The sequence below is a fragment of the Silurus aristotelis genome (genome assembly GCF_946808225.1).
Source record: "Silurus aristotelis genome assembly, chromosome: 11".
Taxonomy (NCBI): domain Eukaryota; kingdom Metazoa; phylum Chordata; class Actinopteri; order Siluriformes; family Siluridae; genus Silurus; species Silurus aristotelis.
In genome coordinates, this window is record NC_139584.1 from 16,511,598 (window position 1) to 16,535,555 (window position 23,958).

At 37.7% G+C, this 23,958-nt stretch overlaps 1 protein-coding gene across 1 annotated transcript; it reads left to right on the top strand.

Annotated features, from left to right (window-relative positions):
- The first annotated feature begins 3,147 nt into the window (after window positions 1–3,147).
- On the top strand, window positions 3,148–23,958 carry dpysl2a (dihydropyrimidinase like 2a). Its single transcript, XM_083554509.1, has 14 exons — window positions 3,148–3,680; window positions 9,819–9,907; window positions 9,990–10,174; window positions 10,789–10,953; window positions 14,249–14,310; window positions 17,260–17,340; window positions 17,444–17,512; window positions 17,945–18,065; window positions 18,239–18,395; window positions 19,016–19,157; window positions 19,736–19,906; window positions 20,620–20,799; window positions 21,619–21,784; window positions 22,226–23,958. The coding sequence occupies exons 1-14, from the start codon at window positions 3,639–3,641 to the stop codon at window positions 22,315–22,317; spliced, it is 1,722 nt and encodes a 573-aa protein (XP_083410635.1). The 5' UTR covers window positions 3,148–3,638; the 3' UTR covers window positions 22,318–23,958.

The window sequence follows — 23,958 nt, forward strand, 5'->3', positions numbered from 1 at the left end:
TTTACTGCCAGCACTGGTTACATTGTTTATCATCAGCTTGTCTGAACGGAATTTTATTTATAAGCTGAGAATCATATGTATTGTGTTTTAGCAAAATGTTAGTATTTTACATAATGTATTGGCATTTGATAGATGCCCTTATCCAGAGCAACTTACAGACGTGCTTTTTTGCATTAGTTATTAGATAATACGTGCACATGCACGTTAGGCTTATTTGTAAGCTTGATTAGTTCTCTCAATTCTATGCTAAATTGTGCAGAGGTTTCTCTACTTTCTCAAATTATCCCCAGATGCTTCTGACATGGCTTCAACCTAAAGCATTTTAATCCCATCATTTGAACAACATAACATTTGAACATAATTCAACATAAGTTTGAAGCTCTACACTGGTAATTTAGTCTTACTTATTTGTTTTGTTTTCATTAAAGATGATATAACAACTTTCTAAATGACTCGGCATGTGTTGATTGGAAACATACCTGTGTGAAATTTGAAATATATATTATATATATTTAAATATAACAACTTTAAATATAACTTTCTTACGATATCTGCTTGAAGCATCACATTACTGCAATAAAAAAAAGTAATACATTTTCTGTAGAGAAGTAAAATGTTTAAATGTATCGCGGAGGGCATTCATCTAAAACCTGGTGAAACTGTCTGCTTGTGCGCACAATTGTGCTACTAGATTGTTGAGGGGTTATTTTTAGGTTTTTTTTTTTAGGTTTTCTGTAGATACTGAAGGCTAAAATTTTCATTTGAGACATTTTCAAACATTTTTTTATGAAAAAACATGGTGGCAGGTATCCCAAAATTAACGTGAGGTTCCATTTGTGCAATACTTTGGTGTATTGACCGCAAACCTGGTGTCTTATAACAACCATAACCTGTGGCATCATGAGCATTTTCGAAACAGCACCATCTACTAGTCGTAGAAAAAAAATCTATTTTTGCTTTTGACTGTGCATACATTTTCCTAAAATCACTATTCATAGGGGTGTGACGATACACAAAATTCACGGTTCGGTTTTTAAGTTCCGGTTCAGTTTAAATGCGGTACAGGTAGGCGGAAGAAATGCAAAATATACTTTTTTATTGATGCAGTTATTATTATTAACATTTGTGATCAACCAGCTTGGTTTAAATAATATATAATAAATATTAATACGCTTAAGAATCTATAACGAAAGCATTAGCCACCAGCCACTTTCTGGTTAGCAGCTAAAGTTTGTAATGAGCAGCTACGTGACACCTCACTAAATCTAGTTTCTTTTTTATACCCTGGCATTATGGTGTATGGTTTCAAGTTAAATAATTTAAAAAAGGCACTCAAAGTGCAAGACGGAGACTGAACAAACTTGTGATCCGCCACTTAATACGTTCCTGATGTTCCGCACATAAAAAAGAATTGCATTTGGTGCACGTGTACCAAACCGAAAGCCCTGTACCAAAATAATTCAGTATTAAGTACGTGTATCGTTAGACCCCTGGGTTTTCACACACACACATCTGAGTACCATGATACATGTTATACGCACTTAATGAGTTTGGGGACAACCATAACAATGCTAATAATATTTAGCTACTAATCTTAAAACTACTATTTTGAATTCTGCCTTTTTTTTTCAAATTTTGCTCAGCTCATCTTCAGACAAGCCAAGACAAACCCTTCATGTATAACATGTCAATGACTGATGGCAAGCATGCCAAAATATGCAATAGGTCATGTGTATAATGTCCCATGAGTGTTTATGAGGTCCCTTTTTAATCCGGAAAAAACCTCCACCAGTCAATCAACATTCAACATATGTAAATATATTATGCTACACAAATACGCACATTATTAATATATTAAACTCTGACAACTTTGCCTCAAGAACTATTGGTGTCAATCAAACCATTAAATATGTGTGATTACTTAAATCTAAATTTTCCACTCAACCCATACACTCATTAATTCTTAATGAATAATTCTTAAAACAGTCATTTATATTGTATATAACAGCACTGTAACAGCTATGTGTTAAAACTCAACTTCAACTTCTAGTTTGATGCAGAGAGAGTCTTTGATGGGACCAAAAAGGAACCAGTCACCAGAATATGGTAGCATCCTGTACCAGAGTCAGTTGGATGAGACAAGAACACATGTTTACATCTTGGAAAACACTTGTACTGCTTGGGAGAGGCCAAAGAAAGAAATTCTAATTAATATGCCTGCCCTTGAATTGCAAAGTTTAACACTCATCTCTGTTGTTTTCAATGGGAACATGTAAATAAGTGTTGTGCATGTCCACAAACATAAGCCAGTTCTGTGGCTATATGGCTTGAACTAAATCTGTTGCATCTATCCAATGAAAAGAGATGTTCTTTAAAAAATTATTCTCTCTGAGTCGCCCATCCTTTTTGAAAAAGAAAATATGAATATAACTAATTTAAAAATTTTTATTTTACCTTCTTTAACCCCACGCCATCAAAAATGAACAAACTTTGAGTCAGACTGAACACTTTGGGTTCTCTCTGATTTGATGCACTTACCATTCAATGAGAAATGTTTTCTAAGATATTTTTCCATCAACAGCAAGGTGGTGGTGGTAGCAGTGGGGTTGCTTTTTATATCAAAAGCAACAAGTGTTATGCATTTAAAATATAAATCCACTTTTTGTTTGCTGCAATGTTTCTTGATTCGATTTTATTCCATGGTTCTAATAAAGTAAATAGTGTGTTTTGTATCCTGTGTTCATTTATGTGAGACTGAGGTAGAAGTTACTAGGAGCATGCCATGTATCCCATAGCAACCAGGTTGGAGGAGAGTGTTGTTTTGGAGCCCTCTGACTGGGCGAGAGCTAGTGGTATTATTTTTACGCGCGCGCGTGTGTGTGTGTGTGTGTGTGTGTGTGTGTGTGTGTGTGTGTGTGTGTGTGTGTCCATGTTTTTATATCTATGTTAAGACCAAGATTTCCCCACAACGAAAGGAATATGCTTGTTTGCACCGATGGGGGCATTTCACGGGTCCCTAAATGCCAACATCCTTTCCTTTTTATTTAAGGAGGTTACAGCAAGGATGATCTTTATATGTATGTAAAGCAATATTGCATTAATAAAGAGGTCAGTGGAAATGTCCCCACGAAGGTGCGCGTGCGTGCGAGCCCGCGCGTGTTGTGTGTGATTTATAATAAATACATCCCCCAAAGTTTTGCTGCGGTGGTGTTATTTATTCCGTTTTTAATATTATCTAATTGTCTTGTTTCAGTTGTAAATATATCTTATTCAGTATTTTTGTATTTCATTAAGTGGGACAGCAGGGCGGGGCGGTGCGCATGCGCGGATGATTTCTCGGCGCAAATCCCCTATCAGTGATATTCGGAAAGTGTCTCGGGCGCAACGCCGGTGAATCTGGTGTAACACCGGAACGTCGGGGGGGAAAAAGCTGTCATTTTAAACGGAGGGGATCTCTCTCTCTTACAGGTTGTGTCGCCTGTGAATCGCAGCTGTTTCAAGATTTGTGTTGCTGTGTTTTTGTTTAATTTTGCCAGCCATCAGACGGCGGGTGTCGTCCAATAGCAGGGCGTCGACTTGAGCATCAATTCAGCTGTTTGTGGTTGAGAAGCGGCGAACAATCAGCGATCAGCGTCGACATGTCCGGATACCAGGGCAAAAAGAACATCCCTCGCATTACTGTGAGTATCTGTACACTGCATTTCGACCGAACCCTTTAAAATCTGAAAACCCCTGGAATCAGCAAATCTCTCCAGCTGCAGGTGATTTATAGAAATGGCGCTGCATTACTTCGACTTAGACTTAAAATGACCTGATATTATTTAACAAAATGTCATCGCATACTGATTTTTATTATTGTCATCTGGTTGCAGCAGTGACACACTGCCGTCTCTCCCCTGGTTTCACTTTGGCCCAGTAATGTCTTATGGTTATGGATTATTCCACGTTTTTATTAACAGGATCACAGTGTAAAACGATTTGTCATTTTTGTTTAGATTAAAACCTACATACAAATTATTGGTGCATCATGGCATCATATGTCCTCTGATGCCCCGTCGTCAGGAATGTCATCACCGATGCTCTTTATAACCTGATGATAAAGATAATGATCAGTCCTTCTGTAGTACTGTAAAATTGAATTGCCTTTGACAATCCTTGAAAATAATGACCCTTATTACAGCTGCTTGAAGCATCAACCTTTCGTCTTGTATCCAGGCGTTTTGCTGTCATGCACAATGGCTTCCCTGCCTGCTTCTGTGGAAAAGCATGGAGTGTGCTGCTTTTGAAAATGGTTAAATGGGGAAAACTGAATGAAATCCTGTTTTGGAAAGTAGGTCAATGGATTTAAGCAGCATCTTATGGAGCCCAGGCTAAACAATCTGCCCTTGCAACTAAATATATGTATATAAGTTAAAGGCTGTGTTTTAGTAATGATAATCATGACTGAAAAAGCAGGGAGAGGGAGTGATAAAGGAGGGAGTGGATAGAACACTAGTGTTTTTAGTGAAGGATTGATTAGATGGGCATACAGCAAAGAGAGAAGCCCAAGAGTTCACAATGTCCTGCTTGTGATACTGTACATCACTGCTTATGGCATTATTAAAAAAAAGCTTTATCCTAATTTTTTGCACAAACATATTATACATATAATTATACACATCATACTGTTCTTGTCCTGTTCCAAGCATGCTGATTTTATTCTTATTTTATTTTGAAGAAAAAATATGCAAGTATTTGTTCATATTGAGCCTGAAATGTCATTTATTATTAATTTTATTTTTACAGATTACAAATCATGTATGTGCTAATATTTATCACAAGAGCAGTACTTATCACAATATCGCATTTAATCAGAGCTACTGATTAAATAATAGGTTTGTCTATCGATTAAAAAAAAAAAGATAAAAAACAAGAGTTGAGGCCTAGTATTCCTATAGAATGCTAATTAGAGGTTGAGATTACAGATATGATGGAACTGTAATGTCAACCTATTTAAAGCATCAGTTAGTCTGTCAGTATGGCGGTCTGTTTCTTCTTCCTGCATTGGTCTCTCTTTGACTCTCCTTGATGTAAAATGTGCCATTTTTCTAAAGCTTCCTTTCCTGTATCTTCCTCATTCCACATAGTCTCTTTCTCTCACACGCTCTCTTTCTATCTCTGTGTCCTCGTCTCTCTCTGTCTCTCTTTCTCTCACAAACACTCTTTTTCTCAGTGTCTCTGGCTTCTGCTTCCTCAGTTGTGTCTGGCAGTGTCATGCCATCATAGTGCAAAAAATGCAGCATGAACCTTGCCCTTCACTCATCGTAACATGCACATACACTCTTGAGTTTTATTGACTGCTGTGATTCTGCACCACAGGCACTGTCTCTTTTTCGATAGACATTTCAACTCATTGGATTGTCCTTTTTTTTTTTTGTAGTGCTCAGACTAGAAACTGTGTCCTTGATAATAACATGGTCTTTACTGCTTGACATTCAAAATGCAGATTAAGAAAAAACAAGGGGCAGCTGAGTACAGCATGAGTCTAATAAAAATCTTTACCAGTGAAATATATTATTATTTCAAGGGCTTGTTAGTTAGGTAAAGAAACAGCTAAACAGACTAAGAAAGGAATGATTAGTAGATGATTTAAATGATGGTTGTCATAAATTTCTGCAAGTTTTGCCACCATTCTGATTTATTGAAATTAATATATGTCTGACAGCAATTTAAATTTAGCATTATAACAAATGTCTATGTAAGTTGACAAAATCAAGACAGTCGGAAAGACTTAAGTAATAAGAGACATTGTTTGCATGTAGATACACCTTTGTTATCTTCAGTTAGTCAGCCTGACTAGTAGGTTGGTAGGCTGACATCCTTGGAAAACTGGATATAGTCTGTGTCATCGGTTTTAACCTGTTAATAAACAATATATAGCATGGTTTTAAAGATGTAGCATATATTTCTATTTAGTATGACAAAGAGTTGAATCCTGAAGTGGTGGACTTACAGTAAATTGGCAATAGCAACCCCTATGATCCCTAAGGAAGCTTGCCCATGAAAGCAGGTATGTGAAGTAGGCCATCCATGTTATAGTGCACTGATGCAGTGGCTAACTACAGTGGTCACACTACTGTAGTTGTAATATTGTCTCTTTAATTGGTTTATACTGTGTTCCAAAACCGCCCGCGTTAAACTAAAAACCGCGATAAACGGACGCCACCCCAAAAATTATATTTTATGTCTGTATTGTCAGTACAATACTGTACTGTATTAACATTTTACTTTGTTTTATAATTAATAATTATTTTTTTATTAATGCATGTCAATATTTCAACATAAAACTCCTTAAAAACAATTCCCTATAAGTTTTCCGGTCTATCGTGCTATCCACGAGAGACCGGAAAAATCAGCTAAGCATTAGTTATGTGGCAAATACAATTCCGCGATAAACCAGAGATATACCAGTATATTTGTATATATAGACAGCATACAAAACATTATTTAGTAACATAATCCAACTTGAATGAAGTTTTCTTTCCATGCAGATGGACTTCAGAAAGTCTCAATAAATGGCAAATCCAAATAATAGTCTGTCATTTATTAACTTAGCAGAAGACTATATTTATTTTTTTCAGGCATGGGACAGGTGGGAATTACACTATAATAGAAAAATGGTGACAAAAACAAAATTTGTACGGTTTAATTATCAGATTTGGTAGTTGTTTATGAGAAAGACCTTGTATAAATTTAGATTTATACAAGACCTTGTATAAATTTAGCCTTTCCTGGACGCATTAGCAATATTGAGACACCTCCTATAATATCTAACGGATAAGCTACAGATTTTGAAAAAAGTTTCTTTCAACATTTATGCATTTATTTAAATGTATGTTTGGGGAACATATCTAAGCAACAGATCCATCGATAAACAGGTTTTAATCTGCTGGCAGAGGCAACTTAGTTTCAGGTTAAAGTATTCTGATACAACACAGCCACAAATCAGCAATAATCCAAACTTCTTTTTTTCAGAGGGGATTCAAGGTGTCTTAGATCTTCTTGTTCTTCTCCTTCTCCTATTAGGGGTCGCCACAGCGGATCATTCGTCTCCATACCCCCCTGCCCTCTACATCTGCCTCTTTGAACCCAACTACCTGCATGTGTTAGATAAAAGTTTTCAATTCTGTTTCGTATTAGTATTTTGTAAGATTGAAAGCAAGTTAAAACTAGCATTTTTATTTTTTTTTTTTCTTCAAAGATTTATTGGCCACCTATAGTGGCACATGACCCACATACTACTTTGCTCAATTTGTTACGATTCTCAGGCGTGTGGGTGCAAGACAAGACCGACAGAATACATTTTCAATGTATCGAAGATTTAAAAAGATTTCAGTTTCCATTTGGCTGCTGTTAGGTGTAGTAATGACAATTATCTCATCAAGATGGTGTTTAATTATAGGCTGTGATGTTGGTTTTGTTCTTTTAGCCTTGTAACTATGTACTGTGTATAGGGAGCTATCTGCTTTACCGCTTGTGACTAATAGCCTGTCTAGTGATAGGATACTTTCTTCCACAACGAATGTACAGTTACTGCATATCTGGAGTTTTCTGGAACTCGATGGTGCCTACTACCTTTGGTTTGGTTTTAACCAATTAGCATTGCTAATATTTTGTAGTAGTTTTCCTCTCCATGGTGCATGCTGTACAGCTAAGCCTGCTACATTGATTAGTTTGCTAGCACACAGAACTGGGCCTTGAATTTCATTTATCACATTTTCTCTTTACTGGTGAAAATTGCCTATTCTTTTCCCATATATTCCACATTTCAACCCTTCCAAACGACTAGTATGTTTAAGTAGCTGCTGCATGCATGTTTCTTTTTTGTTATCTGTTTATTCTGCTATTTTGACTGGGTATCTGCTAATACAATGGTTTGATATTGGAGTTGGGGTTCACTCATATATATATATATATATATATATATATATTAAACCCTGTATAACAAACGCCTTGTTCCTTCAGCACTTAATAAATGACCCATTCTGCTCATACAGCTAGTGTCTAACTCCCCTGGAAGCTAGTGATGTGCTCTTATTGTGTGCTTCTGTTCTGGCCATTATAAAGATGCAGTGTTCAGACATGAAATGGGCTGGCAGTGCCAATACCGAAATGGTTTACTCTGATGGCAGATTTATACCCTTTAACAAGTTTAACACAAGTGCAGCAGTATAAACAACTTGTTAACTGCATGCCTTTTTGTCTGGGAGTGTCTTATTTGCATAGTTAGAAGATGAGAAAGCAGTCATGTTCTAGGTCTATAAAAAACCAGCCAACAAACATACAGTATCTTACAAAAGTGAGTACACACCTTGAATGCTATCAACCATTTTAGTATTTATTCTCAAGAGACGATATTATAGAAATGAATCTTGGATATAATTTAGAATAGTCAATGTGCAGATTGTATAGTAGTATATATTTACTGTCCTCTGAAAATAACTCGACATACAACCATTATTGTCAAAATCATTGGCAACAAAAATGAGTACACCCTAGGTGGGAACAGCTTTATGTTGTTTAACTATGAAAATCCACATGCCCTATTCATCATGTTCATGTTTTTGTCTGCTTGACAGGACCATACAAATTTGTGTTTCTTGTATTAGAGCAGTTAAAATTTGGTGCGTTGAGTACAATTCTCTCCTACTGACCACTGGATGTTCAACATGGCACATGACAAAGAACTCTCTGAGGGTTTGTGAATTAGAATTTTTGCTCTCCACAAAGATGGCCTAGGCCAGGGGTGTCAAACTCAGGCTCGCGGTGTAATTATATTTGGCCCGCAAGATCATATCAAATGAGCTGGCCCGCCAGTATATAGCGCATACACCGCTAATACTACAAATCCCAGAATGCTTTGTTAGTGTGTTGGCGCGTCAGTCAAGACCGCTGAAAAACTCTGAGTACTCAGCGCTGAATTTACCCGCCGATTTACCAACTTTGAAGCCCAGAAATGCAGATTTGAACTGCTCAGTAATCCGTTTGTGGTTGACGTGGAAAGCACACCAACCAACCTCCAGATGGAGCTGATTGAACTCCAGTGTAGTGACGCGCTCAAGTCAAAGTACGACTCTGTGTGTGCTGCACAGTTTCCATGTTTCCTCCCTGACACACTGCTCCAACTTTGTGCCCAAGCTGCTCAAATGCTCTCTATGTTCACCAGCACATATCTGTGTGAGCAACTGTTTTCTTTGATGAAGATGAACAAAACCCCACTCAGAAGTCTCACTGATGAACACCTTCACTCAATCCTGAGGACTTTCTCAGCTCAGAGCCTAAACCCAGACATGATACCTGGTATCTGGCTTCAACCAATCAGAGTAAATCAGAGTGTAAAAACTGAGCTTGAATGAATGTTGTCTTTATGCACTTTTCCTACTACAAGGCATGGACTGTTAATATTTAAAAGGTTTTTGTTTTTTGTTTTTATTGAAGAAAATTATTATTATTTTTGGTTGTTTTGTTGTTGGCCTGTAAAAAAAAGTTTTATTTATATATATATATATATATATATATATATATATATATATATATAATATATATATATATATATATATATATATATATATATATATATATATATGTGTGTATGTGAGAGAGAGAGAGAGAGAGAGAGAGAGAGAGAGAGAGAGAGAGAGAGAGAGATCTGAACTGTTTCTTTGATCAGTCTTGTGGTATTTAGGTTTCAAATTCAGCTTTAAACACACAGCTCTCAGATTTTATAAATCACCAAGCTTAAATGTTTCATGACCATCTTCATTCTTCTCTCCTTCCAGAGTGATCGTCTCCTAATCAAAGGGGCGAAGATTGTGAATGATGATCAGTCCTTCCATTCTGACATCTACATGGAGGATGGCGTTATCAAGTATGTACCTGTGTATCTATTGTCACTTTTTAAAAAGAAAACGCATTTTTAAGGTAATTAATCTTTTTTTATGTCTCTTTAGGCAAATTGGAGAGAACCTTATTGTTCCTGGTGGAGTGAAGACCATTGATGCCCATGGCAGGATGCTAATTCCTGGTGGCATTGATGTGCACACCCGCTTCCAGATGCCCGACCGAGGAATGACAGCTGCAGATGACTTTTACCAGGGCACTTGTGCCGCTCTGGCCGGGGGCACCACTATGATCAGTATGTGTAAAATTGTCTTTTAGTTCTCTACTTAGCAATGGCTGGGCTGGTTCAGCTAGGCTATGGCAATCATCTTGAATCCTGCACTAAAATCTGGCATGGTAAAATCTTTCAAATTTAGTCTTAGTCCTATTGTAATATACATTTTTTTATAAAATAAATCAATAAATAAAATAATTGTAAATGTAAATAAAAAAAGTCTTCCCAACACAGCTATATAGTACTACAAAATGGTTAGACTGATTATCTCATACTCCCTCTTTAATTCCACACAGTTGCTGAGTATTGTAGAATTGTCTAGCATTTGTAAGTCTGCAGCAGATGCCATGGTGCTTTGGATGTGTTGAATGATTGGGGGAGCAGTAAAACAGATGGCCAGCTGACCCAGACTGTGTGTGTGTGTGTGTCAGGCCAGGGACTGTAATGTCAGGCATGTGTAGAAGACATCGCCAAACTCGCATATGACCGATATTCAGATGACAAATATTTACAGATGAATAAAAGCACAAGTTTAACTGTGTGCGTGTGTGCGTGTGTGTGTGTGCGTGTGTGTGCGTGCGTGTGTGCGTGCGTGCGCGCGTGTGTGTGTGCGTGCGTGTGCACGTGTTTCGCAGTTGACCATGTGGTGCCAGAGCCAGGCGTTAGCCTTATATCTGCATTTAACCAGTGGAGGGAATGGGCAGACAGCAAGTCTTGCTGTGATTATTCACTCCATGTGGACCTCACTGACTGGCACAAGGGGATGCAGGAAGAGATGGAGACCCTGGTGAAGGACCATGGTACCATTTATATACACCAGTATACGTTTCACACTTAATTACTTGCTTTTCCATTGACAGTCTTAAGCATGCATATCAATTAAACCCAGTACAGAAGACCAATTCACCAAAATGTTGATCCTTCTAAACACCATATTTTAGACACTTACCATCCATTGGATACCTGTTCACCATCATATTCATGCAGTTTTCAAAATACCTTTTATGTAGCAAAAGTGCAAAGAATCATGTTCCCATCAATGCATAAATGTCCATAAAACTGTCCATAATAAAGTAATCCGTAATAAACTTTGCATGCAATGTATGATTTTTAATGCAGCAGTAAAAGTAAATATGCCGTTTTCCTAAACAGTTAATTTATTAAGGTCATGCATTTTTTATTATTGCACTAATCTTTTAAAATATGTTAGTTATATATGTTGGGTCCCCTGGTGATCTAGTGGTTAGGGTGCTGCGCTCTCACTGCTGCGGCCCGGGTTCGATCCCCGGTCAGGGAACCAACCCAAGCCACTCTTCGTTCCAGGCCCAAACCCGAATAAATGGGGAGGGTTGCGTTAGGAAGGGCATCCAGCGTAAAAACGTGCCAAATCAAACATGCGGATGATCCGCTGTGGCGACCCCTAATGGGAGAAGCCGAAAGAAAGTTAAGTTGCATATGTTATTGGTTTTTGGCAACACACAGGGCAAGCCAACATCACGTGATTAGATTTTATGTGTGGGGGTGGCAGAAGCCAACACCATTCAACACATAATGACAAGTAATGCAGCATTGGCAAAAATATTTACTTCTAATCAAGTCCTCAAAGGGAATAGCAATAGTTCAATATTTAATAAATAGCAATAGCAAATTCTATGCAGAATTTGAAAATACTTGGTCATACCAAGGTAGTACCCACAGAGATTTAAAATAGCATGCCTCTAAATAATGGCCATGTCATAGTAAGTGCTTGGTGTGAATGCTATCAATAAAACAAGGAATATTGTTAACACTGTATTTTAGTGGCAGGCCGTGCATTTCAAAGGCCATGAAAATGCCAACGTTATTCTATACATGCTAGACAGCCATGATGTCGGCAACTCGAAATCTGTTTAATTAAAGCAACAGCTTTAGGCAACATGTACTTAACAGTACGGGGGCCTGCACTGTTGAATCTGAAGGTCTCATGGCAGATTACTTTGACCCTGCAACACTTGATGGCTGACATCTGATTTGGATAAAAATTGTAATATAAACATGTATTAATTGAAGCAGTGCAACCCAGAGAAAAGCTATGAAATGAAGAGAATAAACTATTGGGAATAATTTAATAAACATTCATGGCAAGTGTGCTTTAGCAATCATGATATAATACTTTACAGCAATGCCCACCCCAACCTTCTCATTCATACTATATTTAGGTTAAAATGTGAAGTCGGTTTCAGAAGTGGGGGAGATGTCCATCCAAATTGGCCAAACTTACAGTAGTTTATGATTAGCATAATGCAAAAAGTACTGTCAGTGCTTATCACCTACAAAAGATCTCCAAAGGGGTCAGGATGTAACAAATAAAAAAATGCTCCAAGCTAGCATGCCCTAGACCAGGGGTCACCAACCTTTTTGAAACCGAGAGCTACTTCTTGGGTGCCATTAATGTGAAGGGCTACCAGTTTGATACACAGTTTTCAGTTTGATCTGAAATAACAAATTTGCACTGATCATGTTAATGATTTCTTATAATAAGTATCAACAATGATTTAACAAAGTAGGAAACAGCTATTTTCAGAAAAGGCCCGCTGGCTACTCATGCGGGCACCACGTTGGTGACCCCTGCCCTAGACCCATTTTCGAATGTTGGTGAGGCTACAGTTTCAGCCTGGAAGAACCTCTTAGATGTGGCTATTGACATAGTATTCTTGCTCTGATCAGGATACTCTGATCATGTGCCTCCTGGATTGTGTGGTCGTATCTAACAAAATCATTGATTCAGCTGAACCATGTCTGCTGCCAAAATGTCATTTTGGCTAAAAGGCAACAGACCCATCAAGGCAGGATGTGGACATTTGTGGCTAGTTAGCTGCTTAGGTTGCATAGTCTGATTTGACGCTGCATCAGAAACGTGACAGCAGATTTACAAACTGTTTCCTTTAGCTAAGGCGGTCAGCACATACATTATGTGCTCAGAAGTAGGGGACCCTCCTTCTAGTTTGAGATGTTGCATTGCTAACAGGTGGATAAAATCACACAGCCATGCAGTCTCAATAGACAAATACTAGTAATAGAACGGGTCATACTGAGGAGCTCAATGGCTTTCATTCACAGAGAAGTAGACCAAAAACTCACTCCCACAGAGTGCTGCAGCCCTTTTAATCTTTTATCCTCTGTTGCAGTGCTCACTATAGAGTTTAAAACTGCTTTTGAAAGTAATTAGGCCACTTGTTTTCAGTGGCCAAACTGCAGAACCTATATTCACTACAGATGCACAAAGCAAATGAATACATGGTTTGATGATTTGTTGTTGTTGGTACAGAGCAAATAAACACTTACATTTATGGCATTTTGCCTTTAAGCAATTAAGAGTTAAGTTCAGTGCAGGTATTTGAACTCATGACCTTTCAACTAAAGATCCAATGATTTATCTGTCTAATCCAGAGTTACCACTGTTCTGAAGTGGAGGCTGTTATAGTTTTTAAGTTTATATTTCTATAACATTTTTTATAACAGCTACAAATGGGGTCAACTTCATTAATCCCCATGGTTTTGGAATTGGAGGTTCAAGCTCATATTTGTGTGATGATCAGGTGTTCATATAGTGTAACTGGCCCTGTTTTCAGTGTCTAGATGGATTCAGATACCAGTTGATTGAACTATAAACCTGACTATTTGCACTTTGCAAATGCAATAGGGTATATTTAACCAAAGTAAAGAGAAAAGGGATACATCGTCCGTGTGTAGAAGAAAAACTGACTGCAGCCTCAGAGCCTTATTTTTTTTCACCCCATGAAGTATTTTTCCAGACCAGTATATATTTACTGTAAATAATAGACTATGTCATTACTATTTGTATAAAGACAGCATAGCGGTTTTGCAGACATAAATGTAACATATGCATAACAGGGAAAAACAAACATAACCGAGTTGTAAACTTAATAAGCAATCATGCTAATGTAATATAGTTATTCACACATTGCTTAAATGTAAAATTTACACTGTACTGTTTTCACAGCATACTTGTATACATTTAGAGGTAGGATGTCAGTTTATGTCTGAAATATTGTTCAAACCTGATGTTAATGCATTTGTGTTTTCTTTGGGTAGGTGTCAATTCTTTCCTGGTCTATTTGGCCTATAAGGGTGCCTTCCAGCTGAATGATTCCCAGGTATATGTGTAATGCTTACAAAAAATTAGTTACATATTACATATCCAATAAAAAATTACATTTCCAAAGGGGACTAATCTAAGGCTAATAATAATTATAAATAAGTTTATTAAAAAAAATAAAACAATACATATACATCACGAAGCTAGAAATATTTATATAATATTTTTGAAAGGAGTGTTTTAATTTAGGACAGAGGACACCATGTTTTCCCCGTAACATGTTGTGTTTTTTGTTTTATTACTGAAGTAAACTTGAATGTGACTATACATTGTTGAAAACACAATTAGTTATAAATAACACATTTTTATTTTATGAAAAAAAAAAGGATTTGTGGATTTTAGAATTGTGTTGAGGCTTAAGGAAATACTTTGAGATGCAATGTCCACTTCTGGGTGTTCCTCTCTTATTTCATTGCTTTCCTACTTAGCTGTAGATCCAGCTTAAAGCAATACAGACTTCACTGACTACTACAGATTAAAAAAATAAATAAATTGTTTTACCTGTTTGTGGTACTTTATACAAAATTTACACATAAATAAATGTAAAAAAGTTTAAGAAAAGTATACAGGCAATTCATACTGGTTCTTTTATTCACAGAGAGTAGTCAATTTAAGAGGCTTTTATTGTCATTTCTACTTTACACAGTACACAGTAAAAACGAGACAACGTTCCTCCAGAACCCTGGTGCTACACTAAACAACATAGAGCGTCAACACACAACATAAAGCTACATACAGAGCATCGAGTGCAAACAGTGTACAGACAGACAACACAAGACAGTGTGGGACAATACACATAAGATAGCACCGACCAGTAATACTCTGAATATACAGCACTGTGCAAAAAGGACTATAAAGACTATAAACGAGAGTATATGTAAACAAACACAATGCAGTGCAAAAACAGCAGTAGCAGCAGTGAAAAGGTGCAAGAACAGCATGTAAACGGTTTAATATGGTTAAGTTTAAGCGGTGTGTGGGGTTGTCCACAATGCTGTTGGCTTTGCGGATGCAGCGTGTTGGTGTAAATGTCCATTATGGAGGGGAGAGAGACTCTGATCTTCTCAGCTGTCCTTACGATCCTCTGTAGGGCTCTGCGATCCGAGACGGTGCAGTTCCTAAACCAGGCAGTGATGCAGCTGCTCAGGATGCTCTCAATGGTCCCTCTATATAACATGGTCAGGATGGAGGGAGGGAGATGAGCTTTACTCAGCCTTCTCAGGAAGTAGAAATGCTGCTGGGCTTTCTTGGTGATGGAGCTGGTGTTGAGTGACCAGGTGAGGTTATCTGCCAGATGAACACAAAGGAATTTGGTGCTCTTGACGACCTCCACTGAGAATTCATCGATGATCAGTAGAGAATGGCCACTCTGTGCTCTCCTGAAGTCCACAAACATCTCAACGTTTAGAGGCAGGTTGTTGGCTCCACACTAGGCTATTAACTGGTGCACCTCCTCTCTATATTCTGACGCATCGTTCTTGCTGATGAGACCCACCACGATCGTGTCATCTGCAAACTTAATGATGTGGTTCAAGCTGTGCATTGCTACACAGTCGTGAGTCAGCAGAGTGAACAGCAGTGGGCTGAGTACACAGCCCTGAGGGGCTCCAGTGCTCGGTGTGGTGGTGCTGGAGGTGTTCCCGATCCGGACTGACTAAGGTCCCCCAGTCAGGAAGTCCAGGATCCAGTTGCAGAGGGAGGTGTTCAGGCCCAGTAGACTCAACTTGCTGAGGGATGATTGTGTTGAATGCTAAGCTGAAATCTATGAACAGCATTCATACCTACGTGTCCTTGTTGTCCAGGTGGGTGAGGGCCAAATGGAGGGTTGTGGAGATGGCATTGTCCATGGAGCGGTTTGGACGATACGCAAACTGCATTGGTTCCAGTGAGAGTGGATGCTGTGTCTTGACGACAAGCCTCATAAAGCACTCCATCACGATGGATGTGAGACGATAGGGGACGATAGTCATTGAGGCAGGAGACAGTGGACTTTGGCACAGGGACAATGGTTGTCGTCTTGAGGCACGTAGGAACAACGTTACTGCTCAGGGAGATTTTGAAGATGTCGGTAAAGACGTCCGCTAGCTGTTCTGCACATTCCCTGAGCACTCTGCCAGGAATGTTGTCTGGTCCAGCAGACCTCCGTTTAGAGCATCTGACAAGCGGTCTGTATGCTGGATTTAGCATAAGAGAGATGTGGTCTGAGAAGCCGAGATGGGGGTGGGGCTCCGCACGATACGCGCAGGCGGTGTTTGTGTAAACAAAAAAAAATATGTGAAAAATGACAAAAGAATCTAGCCATAAACATATATGAGAACAGTTCCCAGTACAATACATGTTTTAATGCAGTGTACGCAAAGCAACCAGCTAGCAAAACATTTAGCTGTCAGACCTTTCGACGACAAAAATAACTTTTGTATAGGTGTGAGAACATGTTTGGATTCGGCAGCTTTAATTTATCTTCTGTTTGGTTGGTTTCCAAAAAATTTAATACATACAAAATAATTTAATGTCATGTCATAAATTATCACCGCAATGTTTGGATTTTCATGTTGTATGTGGGGAAACCACACCAGCAGAAAAAGAGCACTTCTGAAAAGTTGTTATCCCTCTATTCAACTGACATCCTTGCCTTTTTACCCTGTTTCTGTTTCGTAGAGTTGAGCACTACATATCGAATATTACCGTATTATTGTAATGTGCATAATGGTACGGTTAACTTTTGAATTATTGGCAACCTTCATAAAATTCATCTACTTAATTTAAAAACTGAAACTTTCTCAGTTTTCAGAACCTCCGTTTTCTCTCGGGGTATAAATATGGGGTAACGCACACTGTACTTTTGTCACTATATGGGAAATAACACGTTTGTACAAAAGAAGGGATTTGGGGATTATAGAGCTCGGTATTAATAAATATAATATGATATGTTTTGCTTCATATGCAGATGTATGAGGTGTTCAGTGTGATTCGAGACCTGGGAGCCATCGCCCAAGTACATGCTGAGAATGGGGATATTATTGCTGAGGTAACCTTATATAATTTTCCTCTTCTTCTGTAACTGCATGCATTACCAGTCATACTTTCATTTGCTGGATTGTGCACTAATGGTGTTGGTAAAAATATTTTAGGAGCAGAAAAGGATCCTGGAATTAGGCATCACTGGTCCAGAAGGTCATGTTCTAAGTCGCCCAGAAGAGGTAAGGTTTTTTTTTTTTTTTTTATAATAGTATTTTATTACAATATTGTGCCTGGGATCAAAACATGAAGTATCTTTAAAGTGGTCTTTGTGTATATATATTAAAATATTACATCTGGTAACAAATGAAATAATTGGTAAATAAAAATGCATACTAAACAAATTTTAAAATATTGTTCAATCTTCTTTTGCTTTTAAATTATATTCCTAAACTTCTCTTTCACTTATTAATGCTTTAGATACGATGGTGTACAACATCCCTTTTTCCTTTCAGCCCTTTTTTTTCTTCAGAGCCATTGATCACTATACTGAGACACTTTGCTATGTTTTAGATTATATCCTTGGTCTATGTACAGCACAGTCATTATTTAGACGGGAGTTTTCATTGTACTTTAGCTTAAAAGTCATACAAAAGGTTTGTGCTGTTTTATAGGTGGAAGCTGAGGCAGTCAATCGTGCAGTGACAGTGGCCAATCAAACCAATTGTCCATTGTACATTACCAAGGTGATGAGCAAGAGTGCTGCTGATGTCATTGCTCAGGCCAGGAAAAAAGGTGAGTTGTTTAGTCGAAGCAAAAAAAATAAATTGTGAATTACACTTGAATATCGATATGTTGAAATTTCTACCAATCAGAGAGTAAGGTCACAGAATGGTCAGCTTAATTAATTTTTGACTTGAGTCTATGCTAATTCTCGAAACTATTCTTTTTATTTCTTTGTACATCAGGTACTGTGGTGTACGGGGAGCCTATCTCTGCTAGTCTGGGCACTGACGGTACTCACTACTGGAGCAAGAACTGGGCCAAAGCTGCTGCCTACGTGACATCTCCTCCTCTGAGCCCAGACCCCACCACCTCTGACTATCTCAACTCTCTGCTCTCATGGTATGTCCGCTGCACATACCCTGTTTCTCTGACCTCACACATATAGATGTTTGTACACTATTTTGAGCCAGTACATGGTCCAGTGTTTAGAAAGTAGGGGGAGTGGTGGCTCCAGCGGTTAAGGCGCTGGGTTGCCGATCGGAAGGTCTGGGGTTCAAGCCCCGGTATCGCCAAGCTGCCACTCTTGGGCCCTTGAGCAAGGCCCTTAACCCTCTATGCTCCGGGGGTCCCTTACGAGGGAAATATCAAGGTCCGTGACGTCGGAGTGACGTGGGGCCGCCTTCCCGTGGGCTCACCACCTGCAGGAGGGACCATTAGGGACGGTGCTGTGAGGATTGGGCAGCAGTCGAAGGCGGGGGCCTGCTTAGACTGCTGCCCCCGTGACCCGAATTACGGATAAGCGGGAGAAAATGAATGAATGAACATTTTTTTAGCTTACCTTAGCATGTTTCTTTAGCTTGAGGTGAATTAAATGCAGTTTAATGTGGTTTCTTACACAATTCCTACACATATGTTAGATCATTCTAAGTCCAATTCCACTACAATCAATGTTGGTTGCATATTGGCTGCCTATTCTGTAACTTTTCTGTGTTTTGGATGCTTGCCTGTTTGATACACAGCGGTGATCTGCAGGTAACTGGAAGTGCTCACTGCACCTTTAACACCTCTCAACGTGCTGTGGGCAAAGATAACTTCACTCTCATCCCAGAGGGCACCAATGGCACTGAGGAGAGGATGTCCATCATCTGGGACAAGTGTGTGGTGAGCACTTATAGTTGTATTTCAACAATTGTTTAACTGAATTTGATTATTCCAAATTTTTTGCAGTTTATGTCTGCCAGACAATCTCTAAAGATAGATACATTACACAAGTGTAGGTTTTTTGAGGCAGCTATGCTTTTTTTAATACTCATAAACTGGGTGCAAATTGCTGGGAGGGGCTGTACATGAGATATTCTGGTCAATTGTTTTTATTGCTGGTGGATTCATTTTATCCTGACTCCATTGGACTGTATTAAGTAAATGCATTTCTTATGCCTGACAGCAGATGGTGCTGGCAACTAAAACTGGCAACTAGTATTTTAAATTAGTTGGTAAGAATCCGCCTGAGCAGCTGCTTAACTAGGGACGGACTTTTAAACCTTTAGAGTAACTGTCATAAAGGGTTTTTATTATATGCAAAGACTGGCTGAATGTAAATTGTACCTCAATCAAATAAGTAACAAGTGACATCACCTAAAAAGCAAAAGCTCATACTTTTTTTTCATTTTTACAGGCATACTGTGTCTACTGTATCTAGTTATTTTTTCCTTAAAGAAGACTAACACTGCTCTTCTCAGGTGACTGGAAAAATGGATGAGAATCAGTTTGTGGCTGTGACCAGCACCAACGCAGCCAAGATTTTTAACATGTATCCACGTAAGGGCCGCATCGCTGTGGGTTCTGATGCTGACTTGGTTCTGTGGGATCCCGATGCCACTAAGATCATCTCTGCCAAGAGCCACAAACTGGTGGGAGCATGCACGTGCACACACAATCTATGATGCACCAGTCATATCGAATAATGGTCGATCTTCCGGAACGCTCTATCCACATGACATTCATGTTGATGTATAAAAATTTTTAAAAGATATGCTATGGCCATAGATTTCAATTCAGACATCACTTTCCACCAACATCAAACCACATAGTATTGGGAGAATAATCTTTACATTATAATTATTATGCATATTCTTTTGGGAAATTTATCAGGGTATTTAAGCATAGAGCCTCTGATTCCTAAATGAAATACAAACAATGGGTATGGTTCTGTGTTTGATTTAATTCTGTGTGCCTGATGTCTCTGCTTATTTAATCTGGCAACGGCAGCTGTAGTGATTTTTATATCCTCTGAACAGTCCTTAATAAATGATAGTGCCTTATGCAGTGCAGTACAATATAGTTTATGAAGCTAACAGTAATCGAGTTTATTCATTAAATTATAAATTAACAGTAATTATAAATTACTGTATGTCTCCCTGATGTATGTTTGTTGGGCAAAAACTAATTATTTCACATTAGCTGTTGTGTCTTAAGTAATATTTTTTGTCATCTTTTTTAAAAACATAAATTAGGGTAAAAAAAACTGCAATAATTAACTACAAATCCAGATGATTTTTGCAAACTCGCTTCAAATACTGCATGTGACTAAAACGGCATAAAACTTCTATTGTGCGCTCTACAGGCAGTTGAATATAATATCTTTGAGGGTTTGGAGGTGCGTGGTGCTCCCTTAGTGGTGATCAGTCAAGGTAAGATTGTTCTGGAGGATGGAAACCTCCACACTACTGAGGGATCAGGACGTTACATAACCCACAAAACTTTCCCTGACTATGTGTACAAGAGGATAAAGGCTCGTAGTAAGGTGAGTGTGTATCCAGGGTTTTATGCATATTTACATCAAACAGCATTATGTTCAAATGTTAGTCTTTTCAAAACAACACTGTATTCAATGTTCTTTTTTCTTTCTTAATTATTTTAATGCCTGACTTTTTTCCATACTTACAATAGTTTTCATAGTTATAATTTAGATATTTGTCATTTATCTCTAGGAACTGGAATGCAGAAATAAAACAGTTTGGTAAGGGTCTAGGCCCATTATTTAGTGTTTAGTTTCGAGTTTTCTTGGATGTCTCTACATGTTTTGCACACTTTGATTATAGCTTTTAAGCTGAAAGAACTCTAGAGAATGTTGTGTGATCCGGTATTAAGAAACATTCAGATTCTTTGTTCTTTTATCTCATTTCATCAGGCACAACAGGAAAAACTATTTTATTTAATCAAAGGGAGGCTACACCTTTCTGATCATTAAAATATTTTGTTACAAAATGTGAAAAACATTTTAATTTTCAACCACTGTAAAAAAGAAAAGAATTGAAGTTATATATATTGCTAATTACTATGAAAGTAAGCTTTCAGTGTTTTATTTCTACTATATTTAATGCATTATATTAAATACATAATGGCTTTAACCTGTCTTTAGGAGCTTTAATTAGTAAAAACATGGATTAGATAATATATTACAATAATCATAAATAATACTGATCAAAACAATGCAGCCCAATATTGAAACGTGACTTTTTATGACTAGACATTTTCAATTAAAGAATAACTCATCCACTGTTCAGAAGCATTCATTCTTATATAACATCAGTTGGTTTCAGATTGTATTCTTTGTCTTTAGCTTGCTGAGCTGCGTGGTGTCCCACGTGGCCTTTACGATGGTCCAGTATGTGAAGTCACTGTGACACCTAAAATAATGACCCCTGTGACCTCTAACAAGACCTCTCCAACCAAGCACACCGCTCAACCCATCCGTAATCTGCATCAGTCTGGATTCAGTCTGTCCGGTCAGTAACAGGCTCTGATGATTTATTTTTATTTTTATTTTTTTATACTATTTGGGTATTAAAAATGAGTTACGGCAAGATGTTTTAAAGACCAACTAACAGTAAATCACTGGAGTTTTAGCATTCAATTGTGGGACATCAGTTAAGTAGTAATAATTAGACATGTACTATATGATACTGTACTACAATTGATCTGTAGATATGACAAAAATTTCCCTCTTTCCTGTTTAATAGTAGAAATATATGCACAGTTTGACATGTCAACAAATAATTTGGTAATTAAGAAAAAGTTGGTGCCATCAAATATTTTAATATGATTTCAAATGTTAATTTTGGCTACATCTAAACAGCACTGCCTGATTGTCTTGTAACGACTAAACTTTCCTGCTTATTCTACATCAGAAAATCCTAATCTTTTTTTTTAAATCTTGAATCTCACAGGAGCGCAAATTGATGATAACGTTCCTCGACGCACCACTCAGCGTATTGTAGCCCCCCCTGGTGGTAGAGCAAACATCACCAGCCTGGGTTAAAGAACGCACTTCCACAGTCCTGAAAGAAAGGGGGTGGCAACCACGGGCGTGTGCTCTAGTTATCACTCCTACCAATGACATCCCTACCAGCCCTCCACAGTCAATATGACAACATTGTCAGTATTTCACTCATGGAGAAACATAGTCAAGGCATTGTTGTGTATTTTCACCATTTTTTTTTTTTTTTTTTTTTTTCCCTTGTAGGAAGAGTAATGTGAATCTAAACTGAACTTGTATTATTTTATTGTTACATGTAAATCAGAATTGACCATATGTCTTTTTTTTTTTTTTTTTTTTTGCATTATTAAAACACTGGTTTACTTTTGGGAAAATCTTTCCCATTTTTTAATGAATTGGTGTGTTGTCCTGGTGTCTTCATTTCAGATTGATGTTTTTGTGCGGCAGCATAATTCACCTTTTTTATACTCTTTGTTGGCATTATTTTAATAACAGTAATGCCATGTATACTTTTTCGTCTTTTTAAGTTTCATCATATTTAGGGTTAGACTCTTGATGTCCTCTGAATAGTAGGAGATTCATGACACTGATGCAAAAAAAAAGAACAAAGCTTGACTGAAATAAAAGAATATGGATCCCTTTGTATCACATTTTCCCTGTTAAATTCCCCCAGTTCCACATCTCTAGTTGTCCATGAGTAAGGTATCCTGGCAACAGTTTTTTAACCCCTGAAATAAAGGTTTGCTGCTTTACAACAGGCTTGTTGTGGTGCTATTTATGTTGCAATGATGTTTTGTTAATAGCCTGAACAGACTGCTTCTCCAACTATGCCAGAGCTTTTAGCATCTAACCACCAGTAGTCAGTCACCAAGCCCTCTCTATCCTTTACAGCTCATTATCCTTTAGATCTTTACTGTTTGGTCATTTTGTGGTTTCTTAGCGACCATTGTGATTGCATATCATCTGGCATGTATAGAATTGATCCTGTTGAGATATGGTGTTGGTTCAGTTTAACTGGTTAAAAGGTTTTTTCTTTAAATTTCTTTATCACATTCACTTGCCTGCTTGTTTATTAGATGGTTCTTGACTGTCTGTGAGTATTGTTATAAAGACCTAAGAATTTCTCATGAAAAAAATGTGTAAAGAGTTTGTCCTTCTGCTTCATTCCATCTATTGTAAAAAGATTTTACTGGTTAAAGGTCACAAATATGATACTGAGCAGAATCCTTCATCTGTGGTAGCATTAAAAGGTCAGAGAATTCTATGAAGACCTACATCAGTGCTTAATATCCTCAAATCACAATGTACTGCATTACCTGTTGCTTGCTGATGTTTACAGTCCTCGTATAGTATTCCCAACATGGGTATGTAGGATTGTGGTGCAGCAAGTTGGCCAGTACCATACAAATACAATAATTCTATGCTTTGCACTTGAAGCATTTAAATCTCCACTAGTTGTAATTTGTGGACTGCAGAAGAGAGAATATTTTCGTGTTTTTTTTTTTTTTTTTTTAATGAATAGTTACCCTGTCATGCATTGTTGAAGGTATAAAATTGTTGACAGTGTATGTTTTATAGGCTACTTGAATTTGCAAAGGTTTTCTTTTCTCACTCAGAAAGCTTTGCTTTCCATATGTGTTTATTGAAATGATTTTAAGTATTAAAAACTAAACAAAAATTAAA